This window comes from Engraulis encrasicolus, chromosome 13 (assembly GCF_034702125.1).
Source record: "Engraulis encrasicolus isolate BLACKSEA-1 chromosome 13, IST_EnEncr_1.0, whole genome shotgun sequence".
Classification (NCBI taxonomy): domain Eukaryota; kingdom Metazoa; phylum Chordata; class Actinopteri; order Clupeiformes; family Engraulidae; genus Engraulis; species Engraulis encrasicolus.
In genome coordinates this window covers 52445317-52462813 of record NC_085869.1, presented here as the reverse complement: position 1 = coordinate 52462813, position 17497 = coordinate 52445317, and the positions used below count along the sequence as shown (strand labels likewise).

The following is a 17497-nucleotide window of genomic DNA, read 5'->3' as shown; positions in this document are numbered from 1 at the left end:
CAACGTAATAATTTCCTGCCAACGTAATAACCCTGCCAACGGAATAAAAAAGTGTTGGCAGGAAATTATTACGTTGGCCGGGCTATTGCGTCTGAAATGCACACCTTTTATTACTTTGGCAGGATTATTTCGTTGGTGGGGAGTTATTACATTGGTGGGTGTCACAATGGAGGAAACCAGGGAGTTGCCAAATCCAGTGTAGTGTATTGAAAAAAGTGTATTTTAGAATTGATATTTGAGTGTAAAGAAGGAATTGTACTTGTAGTTCAGTGGAATAGGTTCAGGGTGTTGGCAAGTGGGTTAGATGTTTTCAGAATTGAGTCTCAAGTTCCAGAAATGGTGTGTATCAAGAAAACTCTACCAAACCTTCTGCCAGATTCCGGAAGACATATTCCATAATGTCTACACCTTTCAAGAACAAGATTTCTATTTATATAACCTTTATTTAACCAGGAAGATAAACCGGTTGAAAAAATATCTTTTACAAGGGCGTCCTGTCTTCCTGCCTTTGATGACTTTTATGCAGGACTTGGGCAGGCATCTGAGTGCAGCTCTTTACAGATATCCAATCCAGCCATGGGCTGATCCTCCTGGTCCATCAAATTTCACTCTCACCAGTTCATGAAACCACTGGAAAAATCTGTCCTCAGTGATTTCTTGACCCAGTCTTGACTTCAGTTTCTTGTTTAGTCATTGTCAGCTTTCATCCTTTCTTACCTTGGTCATGTCTCTGAGTACTGAACACCTTGTTCTTCTGGTTTTAGCTCTGGAATATGACAGTGCTTCATGGTAGTAGTTTTCTGGTAGTTTCACGTTTAATTCTTCTCGATCTTTGGTATTGTGAACACGTTTCTTGTGACCCTGTTGACTTGGTAACACTGTGCTTGATACTTCTACGATCATGTGACCAATATCTTCGCAATTCCAAGACCACCACATCGCTATGTCACTAGTTACCTGTCTCACAGAGGGGTTGAGTTAGGTATTGCAATGGCCCTGTCTGTTTGTCCCAATAGTCTAACTGACGCTATAAAGTGAAGGCTTTTTTACATTTTGTTAAATCAAAGTGCCTTGGAATTTCTGTTTTTACTTCCATCAAATGATTACTGAATCCAGCCAACACTCCTAATCCCCCATGAGCCCATGAGTTCATGCTCCTTTATAAGACGGAGAGAGAAATAAGAGTTATCATCATTGATATGGGTGATATATGTCTTGGCGCTACTGTGTCTGTGCAGCTGTGTTTAGTACACTATTTTCACTGGAATAAATAAAAAAAATCAGACTGACGTTTTCCTTTGCAGTATGTAGCACACACAGACATGGAGTCAGTGTACATTACACACACTGCCGCACACAAGCGCATGCACACACACACACACACACACACACACACACACACACACACACACACACACACACACAACACACAACACACACACACACACACACACACACACACACACACACACACACACACACACACACACACACACACACACACACTTGTGCATATGGAGACCCCAGTGGAATGGCCTCGCTACCCTTCATTTCTAGACTGTGTGTGCCTGTCCTATATTTCAACTCCCTCCTTCCGAGCTGTCGAGCGAGCACGCTCTCGAGAGGACAGGTCTGTGTTACCCTCACTCCGCTTTGGGCACTGCATAGGAAGACCATGGGAAGTCTTTGTCTTAATATTTTTTTAAAAAATGATGTGTTTTGTTGTATCGTAGTGTGGTCATATTTGTGCAAATATTTCACTTATTTAATATAATTACTACAAATAGTAGTTTATAATTTGTGAGGTAAATTAAATTAAATGTTGTGTGTCCTTAACCTTAAATATTAAGTAGTCTGATTATTTTCTATGGAATATTATACGTAAGTACATATGTGAGCATAAGGCTACTTTATAGAGAACCGCAAATGTAAAAGGCCCTGTTTAATCTCTGGATCACAGCGAGAATCACAGGGGCTACTCTCTCTCTCTCTCTCTCTCTCTCTCTCTCTCTCTCTCTCTCTCTCTCTCTCTATCTATCTCTCTCTCTCTCTCTCTCTCTCTCTCTCTCTCTCTCTCTCTCTCTCTCCCTCTCTCTCTCTCTCCCTCTATGGCTGAAGTGTGGCCATGTTAATATAACCAAATGTCTCCCCCTTTGAGCCACACCAAACATCCTCATCTCACTCCAAACCTGTGACAAACTCCCAAACCATTAGACCTCAGATTGTGACGCCTATCTAACCTAGATACCTTATTGAAAGAACCAGATCACCCAACACCCTGTTTCTCGAAAGCACCAAATGCTAACCAATTAGCAACATAGGTGGTCTCAATGGGAAATTGCATTGCAGGCAAACATTTAGTAGAGTCTCTAGTTCCTATCCATTAGTGGTTCCATGTAAACTTAATTATAGGCTCGAGGCTCACAGTGGAAACATTACAATACAGTACATACATCATATTAGTCTTAGATGAGAAGAAACATTTTTGTTCCGATTTATGGAAAGGTTTATATGTCAAGTGTCCTGTGGTGTGACTGTAACATTAATATAACCTGGAATATATACAGCTATAAAATAAACCAACAACATGTTGAATCATTGATAAAGCATTTGGCATGATTGCATAAATATTAACTTTATATTAAAAAATATGAATGTGAAAAAACTCAATACAGTGATATTAACTGATATTAATTTCGTAACACAAATTGCGTCCTGCGGGGTGACATGTAAGTCAGGTTTGTGGACGGGCAGCTGCAAGGCCAACTACAAGGGTCTTAAAGACAGCCTCCTAAACAGTTATACGTTATTGTAGAGTGGTGTGGAAGTTTAAAGTGACTATGAGCCTCTTAATATGTCTACATATTGCAATGTTTCTGTCACACATTGCTTAGGTTCATTTATGGTGTCCCGTGGTGTGACTGCTCTTATGGAAGGAAAAAAAGTTTTCTATGAGTGAAAACACATATTAAGGTTAAACACAATATCATTATCTAGTTAGCATGAGCTAGGAGGTCAGTCACAAATACAAAAGGATTAAAATGGCCACAATGCAGTGAATTTCCTGTGGTGTGACTTCATGTCCTGTGGTGTGACATGCTTAGGCATTCTGTTACTCAATCCTTACTTATTTTTCATACATCATGCAATGATATAAGGATACCAGGAGATGTATTTGTCACATTCACACAATTATTACAAGTAATACAGTGAAACCATGCAGTGAAATCACAGTTGTCTGCCTGTACGATGCATAGGCGTGTGTGGGTGTGGGCAGAATAAACCACCTGCTCTAGTAGCCTACTCCTTGGTTTCTTCAGGAGAATCCTTAGACAGTCATTTTTAAGTCATTCATTAGACACTCCTTCCTGTATCTAACCCAGAGTGGAACTGAATGAAGAGGGGAGCAGTACGTCCTAAACAGGTTAACAGGTTAATTTTAACATCATGTATTGTGCCAGTTTGGTATTGCCATGCAACCTCTTCAGGCTTATTAATTTACCTTTTCATGCATAGACTCCTGGTCTTCTCCTGTTGACTCTTGTCACTGTCATTGTATTGTGTGTTGTTGTGTAAGCTTTTACTGTTTAACGGCAAGCAAGATTTACCATAGCCTGAGGGAAAGTCGACTGTTGACTCCGTCAAACAGTCTGGCGAAAGCTAAGAGAAATCCGTCTCTGGAGGGTGGAGATGGTCTGATCTCTACTCTACTTTACCAGTTCCGAATTCAAATAAAAAAAACCTAGCATGATTGTTACGATATAGTGTCGAAAAACAAATAACAAAACAAAAGTGTGAATAATGTTACCTTAACCAATCAGTAACAGACTTTGCGGATGAGTTCTGTGTCACCACTCTCAACTGTTTGCTGATTGGCTAAACAGTGAGCGAACCAAGTTAGGAGGGTTTCGCCAGACTATGTGCGAAGCCAAAATCTTTAGGTGGAGTACATAGGATGGCGTCGCCAGGCTAGATTAACCATTGGGTATCAATAAAGTTACCTTAACTTATCCTCTATTATGAGCTCATTGTTGCTCATTGTTGTTACTTAAAGGGACACTGTGTGAGATTTTTAGTTGTTTATTTCCAGAATTCATGCTACCCATTAACTAATGTTACCTTTTTCATGAATATTTACCACAACCATCAAATTCTAAGTATTCAGTATGACTGGAAAAATTGAATTTTTCATACATGAAAAGAGGGATCTTCTCCATGGTCCGCCATTTTGAATTTCCAGAAATAGCCATTTTTAGCTGCAAAAATGACTTTACTTGGGCCATACTAGACAATAATTGTTTAATACTTAGTAAACTTTCATGAAAAGCTAAAATTTGGCAATAGGTGACACAGTTTCAATGAGCAGCATAGTTGCAGTACCTTTTTTGACCATTTCCTGCACAGTGTCCCTTTAAGACTGTCATGTCACAGCAATGTTGTTATAATGTAGTTGACTTTTTTAAGCAAACATGTTTTGGGATGATGGCCTCCACAACACTAGCCAGGCCGCGCCCTCCTAGTGACGCAACACCTTCAGCGTTGCAACTAGTCAGGTCAAGAGTAATGCAAGTACTTTCTGAGTTCCCGCAAATACAGGAACTCCTTTCACTTTGTGGGGAAGCAAACAACCATAAGCAAGTCAAGGGAGGAGAGTCAACCATGCCTTTTGGGAAATGTTAATAGTTATGCTCTTGGTCAGACCAAGTCTCGAAGAGATTTGAATGTCGATGATAACCAGGCTACTACCCTTGATCGGGTTCCTTAGGTTTCTTTTCATCAACTGAAATATTCCAAGTTCTACTTATGGCAAGCAGCTTATAAGTTGCTTTGTTTGAGGGCCCTGGCTCATTTAAAAGTTTATGTCACGCAACTTGTGATCCAAACAACTCAAATGTACATGTTTAGCCCAAAGAAAAATGTTTTGAGCCAAGGTTTTCTCAAAGGAATCTGAATCTGAACGGGACTGCTGGTGATGCCATCTGCACCAAAAGTAGCCTACATTGTGTGGCGTGGCATCATCACGTCCTCTCTGCAGCTCCCGGGCATCATGCTCCTCATTCACATCCTGTTCCAAGAAGCTGATGTCACTCCCCAACTGCCACAGCCACCGTAGGGCTGCTCCTGTTCAACACACATACGCACGCACGCACGCACGCACGCACGCACACACACACACACATACACACTCTCTCTCTCTTCCCCATTCCCCTCACCAACTCACCCACAGTCACCGTACAGGGGCTTAGTCATTCTCTTGTCACCATGGCGAAGAGGCCAGCTCCTCTTATTTACCCCACCACCTCCCTAACCCCCCCCCCCCCCCCCCAACCTCACTTTAATCAAGCCCTCAGCCAATACCTGATAGAATGACATCACCACAGGCAATGAGATGGTAATACAGTATTTCCATATTCCATACTGTATGTTTGAGTCTTTTTCATGTCTACCTCCTGCAGTCTCTTTTTGCCACGAGGGAAGGTTGAGATGTGAGGGAGGTTGAGATTTACATCCCTCTCCCCTACATTTGTTTTGTAGCGTTCTCTGACATTTATTTTAATGAGACTCGACTCTTGCTCTCTGGCAGGCAAAAGGAGTGCCCTGTTTTTATTTCGTCCCTCGATCTGGACTGTGTTTTTTTGAGTTTCTTTTTCATCAGTAGCCTCCTGCACTAATTGCTCCGGCTATCCATCTGTAGGCTGTCAGTCTATCCGTCCAAAAAATATCTTCAGTCAATCGTATGATCTTCCGTGTGTGTGTGTGTGTGTGTGAACGCGCACGCCCTGGTTCCATACTGAACTTCGTGCCAGAGCCGTTGCAGAGAGATGTAGAGACTAAAACTACCATGCTAACTAGAATGTCTACATCATTCAAATGGTGTCTTTGAAACAGATGAAAGATCTCCCATTTTTTTATCAATCCAGAAAGTTACTAAACTGACACTGATTATACTGTTTGTGAATCTGTGATGTCTGTTTGATGGAAGCAAATGGCATTCTATCCGCACTGCGTAGATGGGCATCACGTAGTCAGAACAAACCAAAGTTTAAGTAGGTCAGTAAATTGTCAAAATCATGGTTGTATTCTTTCATTCTTGAAATGGAAACTAAACGTGGTGTGAAGTGAAAGGGCTTGGTGAAACAGTTGACCGAGTTAATAAGAATTACGTCCAAATGGATTCATATTGAGAGCAAATGGTCTAGACATATCAGATAAAAAAACTTAATCTCTTGTATCTAGTGCTCCCAAGTGTGTATTTTTGTTATTTTTGTTGCTGGAGCATACTTTCCCTTACAACATAAAATATAGTCCTTGAGGATTTTCACCCGGCCAAAAATAAAGCTGTTGTGAATAGCCATTTCACCAACTTGTCTTTTCTCTCATAAAACTGTTCCATACTTAATTTTGAGATTTTTTTTCTTTTTTTGTCTAGGAATTCACCGTTGAGCCGGAGACAACAATTATCAGACTGTTCCCGTGGGGTTTCAAGCCAACCAAACGTTCAGAAGGGAGGCATGAGTCCTGGTCTGCCAGTGCCCGGCTCGCCCCAGCTCCTCTCTCTCTGACAGTCATCTTGACTGATAACCCATAGTGACTCAGCTGATCTCATAGCCAAACCCTGCCCCCTCAGCCCCGCCATCCGAGCCCCAGCTCCAGCCCCAGCCCCCGCATCCAGTCCCACCCTATCTTTACAGCAACATGACCTCATCTTGGCACTGACAGCAGCGGGATAAGCTCAGTGATGAAGGGTGCCGGGGAGCGGAGGTGTCAGTGATCAGGCTGGATCCAGAGGCAGCCAAGAGTACTGAAGAACACACCACAGAGCAGACTGCTGAAGACTACACCAGAAGGCCAGGCAGGCAGCATCCTTCATCGCTAGTAGACTGCACCACACTCCAAGCATGCAGTCTGGGCACCACCGCTTCTATGACATGCCCCCCCGTAGGACACAAAAGGATGAGCGTGCTCTCACTCGAGCTGAGGTGGCCCTGCGGCCTTAAGAGGGTGTGAGTTTCGGAGACTGCCTCCCCCAAGAGGATGGACGCGATGAAGACGTCGGAGACACTCTGCCCAGACGCTCAAGGCAAGGAGGGTCCCCCCTCTGCCACCCAGGTGCCCATTGGTTGGCAGCGGCAGGTGGACCATGCCAGGGTGGTCTACATAAGGTACACTGTATGGCCTACTGTGCATGTTGGGTAGTCCGCTGAAGTATACAGCTGTGTTGGGTAGTCTGGTGAAGTTTACAGCAGTGTTGGGTAATACTGTTAAGTATACAGTACAGCTGTGTTGGATAACCTGGTTTCAGAAATTTACAATCCCGCACCCACTATTTGTTCCAGTCATTCATCGCACTAGTTAATTAGTGAAATCAACTGTTTCTAGACCCTAATTGTGCACTTAAAATGTATGCGTGGCGCGTCCTCCTCTTACTTTTCAGTTAAGGTTCTGAGCTGCCATGCCTCTTTAGGAAACTATTGAAAGTTCAGAATTAATGCGATGTCATCGTCGATCACACCCATTTAGACCGGAATTGATTCCACTTTTATGCATCGGTGATTCGTAAAAACTCTGTATCTTGGTCAGAGCCGCTGACAGCTTTTGCTGGACCCGGAACAAAGTCATCTGAAAGGGCCCCCCTACCCAACACATACAATGTAAATGGGACCCAATTCTGGGGCCCCTATCTCCCTGGGCCTGGGACAACATACCCTTTTCCCCCCCTGTCGGCGGGCTTGATCTTGGTTACCATACTTGGACTCTCAGGGCCATTCCCTCTACAGTACATTGACCAGAAGTGATGAAGCTCCTTGGATGAGAACTGAAACGTCTTTCAAGTTTTCAAAGTCCAGTTGCTTACACTGTGTAGCCTGAAGACCTTGGTTATTGATTATGTATGAGAACACACCACACCATTACCATTTGGCATTTTGTGACATTTCTCCACAAGTTTTGCAGCTGAGTCCCTGATCTGAATTTCGTGCATATTTTCTACTCAGGTTTTACTAGGTAGATTTTTCTTATTTTTTTCAAATGAAGTGAAATGTCCTTTCCTCCTTTGTTTGCTCTTTCTCTTCTACTGTGGCTTTTGACTTTGTTCTATTTTCTGTCTTTCTTTCTTTCTTTCTTATTTTCTTTCTTTCTTTTGTCTTTCTTTCTTTCTTTCTTTCTTTCTTTCTTTCTTTCTTTCTTTCTTTCTTTCTTTCTTTCTTTCTTTCTTTCTTTCACTATTTCTTTCTCTCTTTCTCTCTCCCTCTGCCCCAAAGTCAGAGTTAGGCTTCATTAGCCTCCCATGTCTCTGTGAGAAGAAGTTACTGCCAGCGACCTTTATTGAAAGGCAGAAAAGTCCTAAGCTAAGCATTTTTCAGTGAAAAGGTTTTTCGTGATGAAGGGGTTGGAAATGTGCAGCACGGGGTTTCAATACTGGAACGGGTCAAGTAGAACGTCCGCAGCAGCATTAGATATTACACCCCCCCAAGGTGCGAGAAGAGGCTCATCCTCCCTGTCTGCCGGGCCCCATTTTGATAATATGGCCTCCAAATGCCACATTTGCCCGAACAAACGGCAGAGCGCTGCCGGATTTTGTGTTTTATGGCTCCATAATTTCCAACCGGGCTGCATTCCCCCACCCCCTTTGTGACAAGAGAATTGCATCCGCAGACGAAAGTTTAATATTGCATGTGTCTGGCTGGTTGCTGGCTGTGAACAGAACTGTATATCCGCAATGGCAATGATGCAGATGTTCTTTGTTGGTAAGAGGAGGGGGGGGGGTCGTGGTTGTGGAGAATAGGTTTATTTCTCAGCGCAGGCAGGCTTGGTTGCACCTAAGGCGCGGCACTCATCACAAGGTGATGTGCAAGGGTGTTTGCAGTACAGCACAGCACAGGGCTTTCGGTTCTCAGACATGGCGCATGAAACCAAGTGTGTGTGTGGCCCAGAAGGCTTTTACCACTGGCTGTTAGACATCTGTAATAACTTTAAATCATGATAATTTCAGCCATGGAATTATTTCTTGCCTTAGGGCAGTCACAGTGGCCTTTGCAGCTGGATACTAGACTTCCTCTCAGCACGGATACAGGTGGTGAGAATGGGCTCCATCACATCATCCTCCTTGACCATCAGCACGGGAGCTCCGCAAGGTTGCGTTCTGAGCCCTCTCCTCTACTCTCTATATACGCATGACTGTGTGGCTATACACAACAACAACACCATCATCAAGTTTGCAGATGATACCACTGTTATCGGTTTAATCTCAAACAATGATGAAACAGCCTACAGGGAAGAAATAAACAACCTCATGGAGTGGTGTAGAGGAAACAACTTGTCTCTGAATGTGTCCAAGACAAAAGAATTAATAGTTGACTTCAGGAGGAAAGAACACCAGTTTGAAACCATTAACATCAACGGTGAGACAGTGGAGAGGGTGAGAGACTTTAAATTCCTTGGCGTTACCATCTCAGAGGACCTCACCTGGGACAGTCACACACAGCGCATTGTTAAAAAAAGCCAGCAACGTCTGTACCACCTCAGACGATTGAGGAAGTTTGGGATGAGACCCAAGATCCTGAGGTCGTTTTACAGAGGCACCATCGAGAGCATTCTGACGGGGACCATTACTGCATGGTATGGGAACTGCTCTCAAGCCAACAGGAGAGCTCTACAGAGGGTTGTGCGTACAGCTCAGAATATATGCGGCTGTGACTTACCCTCCATACTGGAGCTATTTGAGGGAAGGAGCATCAGGAAGGCAAAGAAAATCTTGGCTGATCCTAGTCACCCCAACCATGGACTGTTTACTATGTTACCATCTAGGAAACGGTACAGAAGCCTGAAATCTCATACTACCAGACTCCAAAGTAGTTTCTTCCACCAAGCAATAAGATTACTGAATTCATGCTGAAGACAACAAGGCACTTTCTTTGCACTTTTTTCCACCCCCCACCCCCTCTTTTTTATTTTTATTTTTTAAAATCTTTTTGAGGACACAAGAAAAACACAACAATTTTTACTCTTTATAGGCTTCAAACCTATAATAAGACGTAATAAACTAATCTTGTATCTTGAATCTTGAATCTTGAATCAGTTCTCAACCTTTTTTGAATATATGGCCCCTTGGACCTCATCAAAAGCCTGCCAACGCCCCCCTTAGTATTAAAAAATAAAACCGACTAATGCTCCCCAATGGAAACTAAGCACAATGACTTCCTCTGAGCTGTATCCTTCTCAACGCCCCCCTATTGCTCCCTAACACCTCCTGGGGGGCTGTAGATCCCCTGTTGAGAAACATTACCCTAGGCAGGGCATTCTTTCAGGCGAAAATGTACCGGTATATATATATATATATATATATGAGTGATTCTCTAATTCGCCTACACTTTTAAGTCCGTGGATTTTATTTGGCAATTCCACTAACTATTAACTGCATCCAATGATGTTTTGGACATTAGAAAACATTTATCTTTCATATAATACAGAAAGTGTAGACATAGCATTATTTCCCTCAGCAAGAATGAATATTTAATACTGGTTTTGGGCGTTTTCATGCCGTCCTGTTTTCCAAATGTCAGATTCAGTCTTCATATTAGCATGTAAAGAAACTTGTTTTGCCCAAGACGATTGCAAATGTTGATTAACAGTAATCATCACAATATGACAAAACTGTCAGAAAGACCACTGTCCTTTCCATTATACATGAAATTTGCCATTTTGTGTGTGTCCACGAAAACTGTGTTAACCGTGTCACGGTCTGAAACCGCCTCCATAAATCAGTAATGGTTTGGTCTTAGGCCATACGAATAACATCACGTGATGTCATAACCTCTTTGGCAGGATACGGGAAGACTTTTTGGTAAATTTTGAGCTTCATCCTTCCATAATTTAATCCATTCTTTTTCATGTTCTCATAGCGGGAAAATTGCCTGTCAACAGTGTTATCAACATATTCATAAGAATCTGAATTAGAAATCACATGTAGAAAAACACAGATAAAGCATACAGATACATGAATTGATTAAGGTGTTGTGGTGGAACTTCTGAGGTCCTCAGTTAGCACAACACCATAAAAATGGCTGAAATGTCAACAGTGTTACCGTCAATGGTGTTACAATTAAGTATGACAGGCAGGGTTGCCAGATGAGGCTGATGATTTCCAGCCCAAAAAATGATCAAAATCCGCCTTAAAAACCCGCCCAATTCTATTGATTTATATGGCAGTGGGAAGGTTTTTCTGATAGATGCCATTTTTACCCGCACACGGCCATCCTAAGCAGCCCAATTGGGCGGGAACCAGCACAATCTGGCAACACTGATGACAGTTGAGGAGGAGTATGTTTTTTGCCAATTTATCTCCATATTGATAGACAAACAAACAAAATCATTTGTGTTTTAGAGAGATGGGTTTGTCTGCTCCGTTTATTTCTCTCCTAAAAAAGTGCCGACTTGTTCCCCTGCACTGTTGACCGTAGTTGAGTAACACAGTTGACTGTTTTGAAAGTGTTTTTGCGCTATTGATCCCTTATGTGTTGGAAAAATCCTATGAACATACACTAGGGATTATCTCTGGAGAAGGAAGTCTTGTGTAAGGAGGGTGACTATATTTAAATCAGACGTTACAGGGATTTATGATGAAAAATGTGTCAGTCTGTATCACAGTGACTCATAAAATCCTACTTATGAAGCTCAACAATCACATTTTCTATATCAGTTGCACAGATAAATGACAACATTACTGCTAAGGGACATAAGCACTTTCAAACATATATTGTTTCAACTCTGTAGTATTTTTATATATGTTTGAAATGACATAGTATTTGTCCATAACACTGTTGACAAAATAATTAAGCAAATGTTCGCTTTAATTAGAGTATTTATCAAATGATTTAAGATTAAGCTTGGCAATTTGTTTGTTTGGAAACTTAAATATATACACTATGTAAACATCTAGGTCATTTAGTCGAAAAAAAATACTGATAATTGACATTTTGCTTTTGCCAAAAGCGTAGGGAAATCGTAGAATCACTCATATATATATATATATATATCTATGTGTGTGTGTGTGTGTGTGTGTGTGTGTAATCTATGTCTCAGTACTTGAAGAGTTCAGATGCAAAACCCCCTAACTCCATTTCTGAAGACCTGCACTTCTATATTTTTAGAGAACCCCGTTGTTGGTTTGGTTTACATTCATGTACTTGATAATACATATAAATAGTTATATTACATAAATAAAATAAAAAAATATGCAATTTTGATAGCTTTGTATTAAATAAAAATGAATTAAGATTATTTTCTGAAATGGCACTTAGGGGGTTTTGCATCTGAACTCTTCAACTTCTTTTTCTTTGTCTCTTCCAGTCCCAGTGGCTCCGTCCTGGCCTGCTTGGAGCAGGTCAAAAGCTACCTGCTGGCAGACGGCACCTGTAAGTGTGGTCTGGAGTGCCCTCTCATTTTGACAAAGGTAAATAACACTGCTGCTTCAGACAGTGATGGGTCAATTACACACAATCCAGAGCCTTGTATTTGAAATGACCTGGTTTTTACCTTTCCAATTGAACCAGGTGAACACTGGCTTGTCCAATCATTCGATCACCTGTTTAAATTGGACAGGTAAAACCCGGTCATTTGTAATATGTGGCACTGCATTGTAATGAATAAATCCAGTTCAAAGACGGATACAAATCATAAGTGAATAATGACGACAATCTCGCTTGTGCTGTTTTAGAGTGGTTTTGTGTGAAAAGTATATCATGCAATTGTACACTGTTGTATAAATTCAGCCTGACATGATCTGGATTAATGAATGCATCTGTATGTACTACTGTAGTCTATAATACATGCATCAAGCAATGCATGTACAGACATGCTGGTGTACAAAACAGCTGTCTGTTTCTTTATTAAACTCAAGGTGTTCAACTTTGACCCCGGAGTGGCTGTAAGACAGAGGACAGCTGAGGACGCCAGGGCAGACGAGGACGTGACCAAGCTGTGCATCCACAAGAGGAAGATCATCGCCGTGGCCACCCTTCACAAGAGCATGGAGTCGCCCAACCCCTCCTTCATTCTCACCAGTCCAAGTGGGGACAGAAGTACGCACATACACATACACTACACACATACACACACTCAGACAGACACACACACACACACACACACACACACACACACACACACACACACACACATAGACAGACAGACAGACAGACAGACAGACACACACACACACACACACACACACACACACACACACACACACACACACACACACACACACACACACACACACACACACACACACACACACACACACACACACACACACTCTCATTCTCATCGTTTCTTTAGGAGAGGGAGTAGTATCAAGACAGGTTTTTTTTTGTTTTTTTTAAGTGATTTTATTTTACAATCTTAGTTCATCAGATGCAATTAACACATGAACCGGCAACCAACCAACTGCACTGTTGAATGTCTGTTGCTTTTGCTTGTGTCTGTCCATTGTAGTTCTTGATGGGTGATGGATGTTTTCTCGAATATCTGAACAGTTTTCTTAAATTTCTCAAGACAATGAGCATGTGAAGCAGGGTGGATAGGACATGCTGGGAAATGGTTTGAGTAAGCTTTACTTTGAGCTGCTGTATAAAATTCAAAAGTCTGGACCCCTTTCTTCAGATTTTACTGTGAAGACATGCCTTCAGATTCATTAATTGGTTGTCAATGGAGCGTGAAGGGGACTTTAAGCAGTACAGTAACAAAGCTCCTACCATTCCTCTAATGGTTCTCAACCTTTTTAGAACCTCATCATAAACCTGCCAAAGCCTCCCTTAGTGTTAGAAAATATAATAGACTAATGCCCCCTATTGGCAACTGAGTGCCCCCCCTCTCAACTCCCTTTTTGCACGGGTGAGACATAAATGCTCTTTTTGCAAGGTTGAGGCATAAATGCAATTTTGTTGTGTACAGTGCGCACTTGTGTGCTGTGGAGTGCTGTGTCACAATGACAATGGGAGTTGGAGTTTGCCAGGTGGGCTTTCACTTTCTTCTTAACGCCCTCTAGGGGGCTGTATAGCCCCCGTTGAGGAACACTTTTCTAATGCAACTGTTATGTATAGTGCGAGAGTCTCAAAGCAGCTTGCCTTAACTTACAGTACACCAGGTTACTAACATACTACTTTGTTACATTGCAGTACAAAGGTACTGTAGCTATTATTTGGCAACAACAGTTGTTCAGATCAGTATGTGTGCGTTCGAGTATGAACGATTCCCCCGAGATTCAGTGTACTGTATATTTGCAGTTCTCCCTCCAACGGTTATTAGGCCCGTACCGCTGCAAACACCACACTCAGCAAGTGCAGATGTGGGACTTTAAATAGGCCTGTGTCAGTAAATGTTTTATCATGATGGCAGATTGAGATCAAAGCACAGATAAACACTTACATGTACAATACAGCAGGGTCCATTCTACATGAGTGGACGCTCGCGCATGCCGTTGCATTTTTGCACTGTCAGCACATTTGCTTGTGCAGTTGTGACAAAAATGGTGGAAGGCAGAAGTAGTCAGACAGGGGAGTGTGCACTTTTCAAGCAAAGCATGATATTAAATTGCCGCCTTTCATTAGCTTCTTTCTTCTTTAATTTCCAACACGTCAGCAGTTTTTTGATACATTCGTCATGCATTGTCCATATCACATGTAAAACTTACCATCTCTTATATTGCACATTTCAGTATATATTGTACGGATTTGCAGATTCATTATTTTTTCATGTCTCTTAGGTTCAGTGTCCTTTCCCCATTCCCTGGCTAACCGTCAGCATGATGGCTCCACAGGGTCGTCGCCTGAAGACAGCAATATGCCCTACCAGACCATGCATGGCCAGAAGCACTTCCAGCAGCACGACATGGGCTCCCCTCCTCAACAAGACCTCTACTCTAACTACCACAGGATAAAGCACGGCTCAAGCGAACACACCGTAGACCGCAGATCACCCTACCGCCGCCGCCTCAGCGTCCTGCTCAGCCCCTCGAAGAGCAGTTCGCACCCTTACCTGGACGGCAGCCCCTCCTCCTCCAGAGGAAGCGACTCCCTCCTCCTCAGTCCCGAACTGTCTGCTGGTTTCCAGGTGAGCTGCAGCCCGGGGAAGTCCTACAGCACCAACAGTGCACCCGCGACCCCCCTGTCCCCACTGAGAGCGTCCCACCTCAGCTCCCCGCCCTCCTCCTCCACCATCCAGTCCTCCTGCGCCATGATGGCTCCGTCCAGCTCGGCCAAAAGTCCCGCCATGAGGCCCCCGTCATCGTGCGGGTTTCCTCAGCAGCCCATGGACGTGTTCCACCACAAGCCTCCACCTGTTCCTCAGTCAGTGCTGCACCTCAACCCTCACCACCACCAGCACCACCCACCACCACCTCCACCGCTTTCTCACTGCGTGTCGGCTAAGCAACAGGTGACCAGTGAGGAGAAAGATCCCCTGGGTATCCTGGACCCCATACCGAGTAATTCTGCTAGTTCTTCTTTGGGGCCAAGCGCGTCCACTATTCAGACTAACTCCCTCTCTCAGGTACCATCTTACAGTCATTGTTTTTGTCCACTTTTTTTTACAAACATTTCCTCTATCAATGCACAAGGCTTACATGCACTTTAGTAAGCTTCTGTTAGATAAAATGTATGTTTGGTAAATTTAAATATCATATTCTAATACAATTCAGTCAGATTCTGCTGCATGTATTCTATTGATGCAGTTTTTATGTAAGCTTAGCTATATAGCTATTATAGTCTTGTAGCTTTACTCTTTTCACTTCTGTTAGAAACAGTATAATGTGCAGATGCACATAAATACTTTCAAATATTCTGTTAATGTACTTTGGTCATCTTCTTTTGCATGGCATTAAAACAATCAAAACACACATTTTGTATACAATGTATACATAATGTTAATAAACCTAACTTGTACTGTCTCCGTCTCTTTCTCAGGTATCATCAGTGAATGTAAATATGCCCTCCACCATTGTCCCATTGCCAAGTAATCTTCCGTTGCCGACGGCGAAGCTCGGGCACGCGGGTCACAGCAGCAGGAGTCAATATCACTCTGCTCTGCACAGCTCCGTCTCGGCGCCATCCATCACCTCCGCAGCACACATGTCAGCCGCGTCCTCTCTCATCCGGCTAGACGCTCAGCATCAGGCGCACGGTACACACGCCACATCCGTCTCCATGTCTGACCATGGAGAATTCTCCGGACTGCAGGCCTCATTTGGCCTCGCGAAGGTCCCCTCGCGAAGGTCCCTGCGGTCCTCCTTCAGTTCCCCTTACTCCACCGCCATGGCCGAAATGCTTCAGAGCTACAAAGACTACCACAGGGACAATTCCAACCACTTTCTCGGAGGCGGCACAAAAGGCACCCGAAGAAAACATTCCAGTCGCAAATATTCAGGACTCAACCAGGGCTCAAGTGGTGGTGGCAGCAGTGGACTTCTCAAAGGCAACCCAGACCTGATGGGACTGAACAACCTTCTCAACAAACACGGTTCCTCCCAGCCCTCCACCACCACCACCTTCCCTGCAAGCAGCCTCTTGTCTGCAGCAGCCAAGGCCCAGACTGCCAGTAGTATTGCATGTGGTGAACTGGAGATGGGGGTCCTCCCAGGCGGTGGCCTTCACGGTATGAACTCCAACTCAGTGACCAATTCTCATCCAGAGATCATACAGAGTGGTCGCGCGGCACTCCGCGACAAACTCATGGCCCAGCAGCGCAATGCTCTCCACAAGAAGAGCAGACACCTCAGTAGCAGCAACCACAGTAACAACCTAGCCTTCAGCATGTTCCACAAGGGCCACTACGGCGGTTCAGGTTCTAGGTTCCTCGGTTCCTCCTCAGAGTTTGTTAGGAAGCAACCTCAACAGCCTCAGCAGCAGGATTTTAAAGCTGGTGCATCTATGGCGCAGCTTCTTCAGAACATGAGCAGCACCCACAACGGTATATCACAAATGGGCCACTACCTAGTTGGGTCATCGGCACAGCCCCAGTCGTTCGGTGATGGCATGTTGTCGGCGGGTGCACCCTTCCAAAGTCAACAAGGACTGCCGTGCTCTCAGGACGCCCTGGACCTGTCACAGTTCCGGAACCGGAACATGGAACAGCAGCAGCAAATGAAGGAGGACCAACATTCTGCCATGATGAATCCCTACCAGATGCAGGCCCAACAGGGGGAGCAGTCCTGGATGAGTCAAGGTGGCCAGCCAGCCAATGCAGTAATGGGATCACAAGTGCCCCATAAACCACACCAACAACTGCCCAGTAATACTAACCATTACTACGCCCTGAATACCCCGCACCTCCACGGTGGGATGATGGTCCCTAACGGATATGCTCAGACACTTTCAGGTATGTTGGGGATGGAAATGTTGTCTTTAACGTTAGAATTCAGGCTTTAATGGCCATCTTTAATGACCTATGCGTTTTTTTATAGAGTGGGAATGTCAATTCCACATTCATAGACGTAAAGTCGTAG

The 17497-nt window shown here is 43.6% G+C and overlaps 1 protein-coding gene across 1 annotated transcript in view; it reads left to right on the top strand.

Annotated features, from left to right (window-relative positions):
- LOC134461375 (methyl-CpG-binding domain protein 5-like) overlaps positions 1–17497 on the top strand; it is a 52244-nt gene that overhangs the window by 25235 nt on the left and 9512 nt on the right. The window contains exons 2-6 of the mRNA XM_063214236.1: positions 6431–7163; positions 12349–12451; positions 12899–13079; positions 14762–15546; positions 15960–17370. Coding sequence (XP_063070306.1) covers positions 7036–7163; positions 12349–12451; positions 12899–13079; positions 14762–15546; positions 15960–17370 — 2608 coding nt within the window. The 5' untranslated portion in view covers positions 6431–7035. The remainder of the gene's footprint in view (positions 1–6430; positions 7164–12348; positions 12452–12898; positions 13080–14761; positions 15547–15959; positions 17371–17497) is intronic.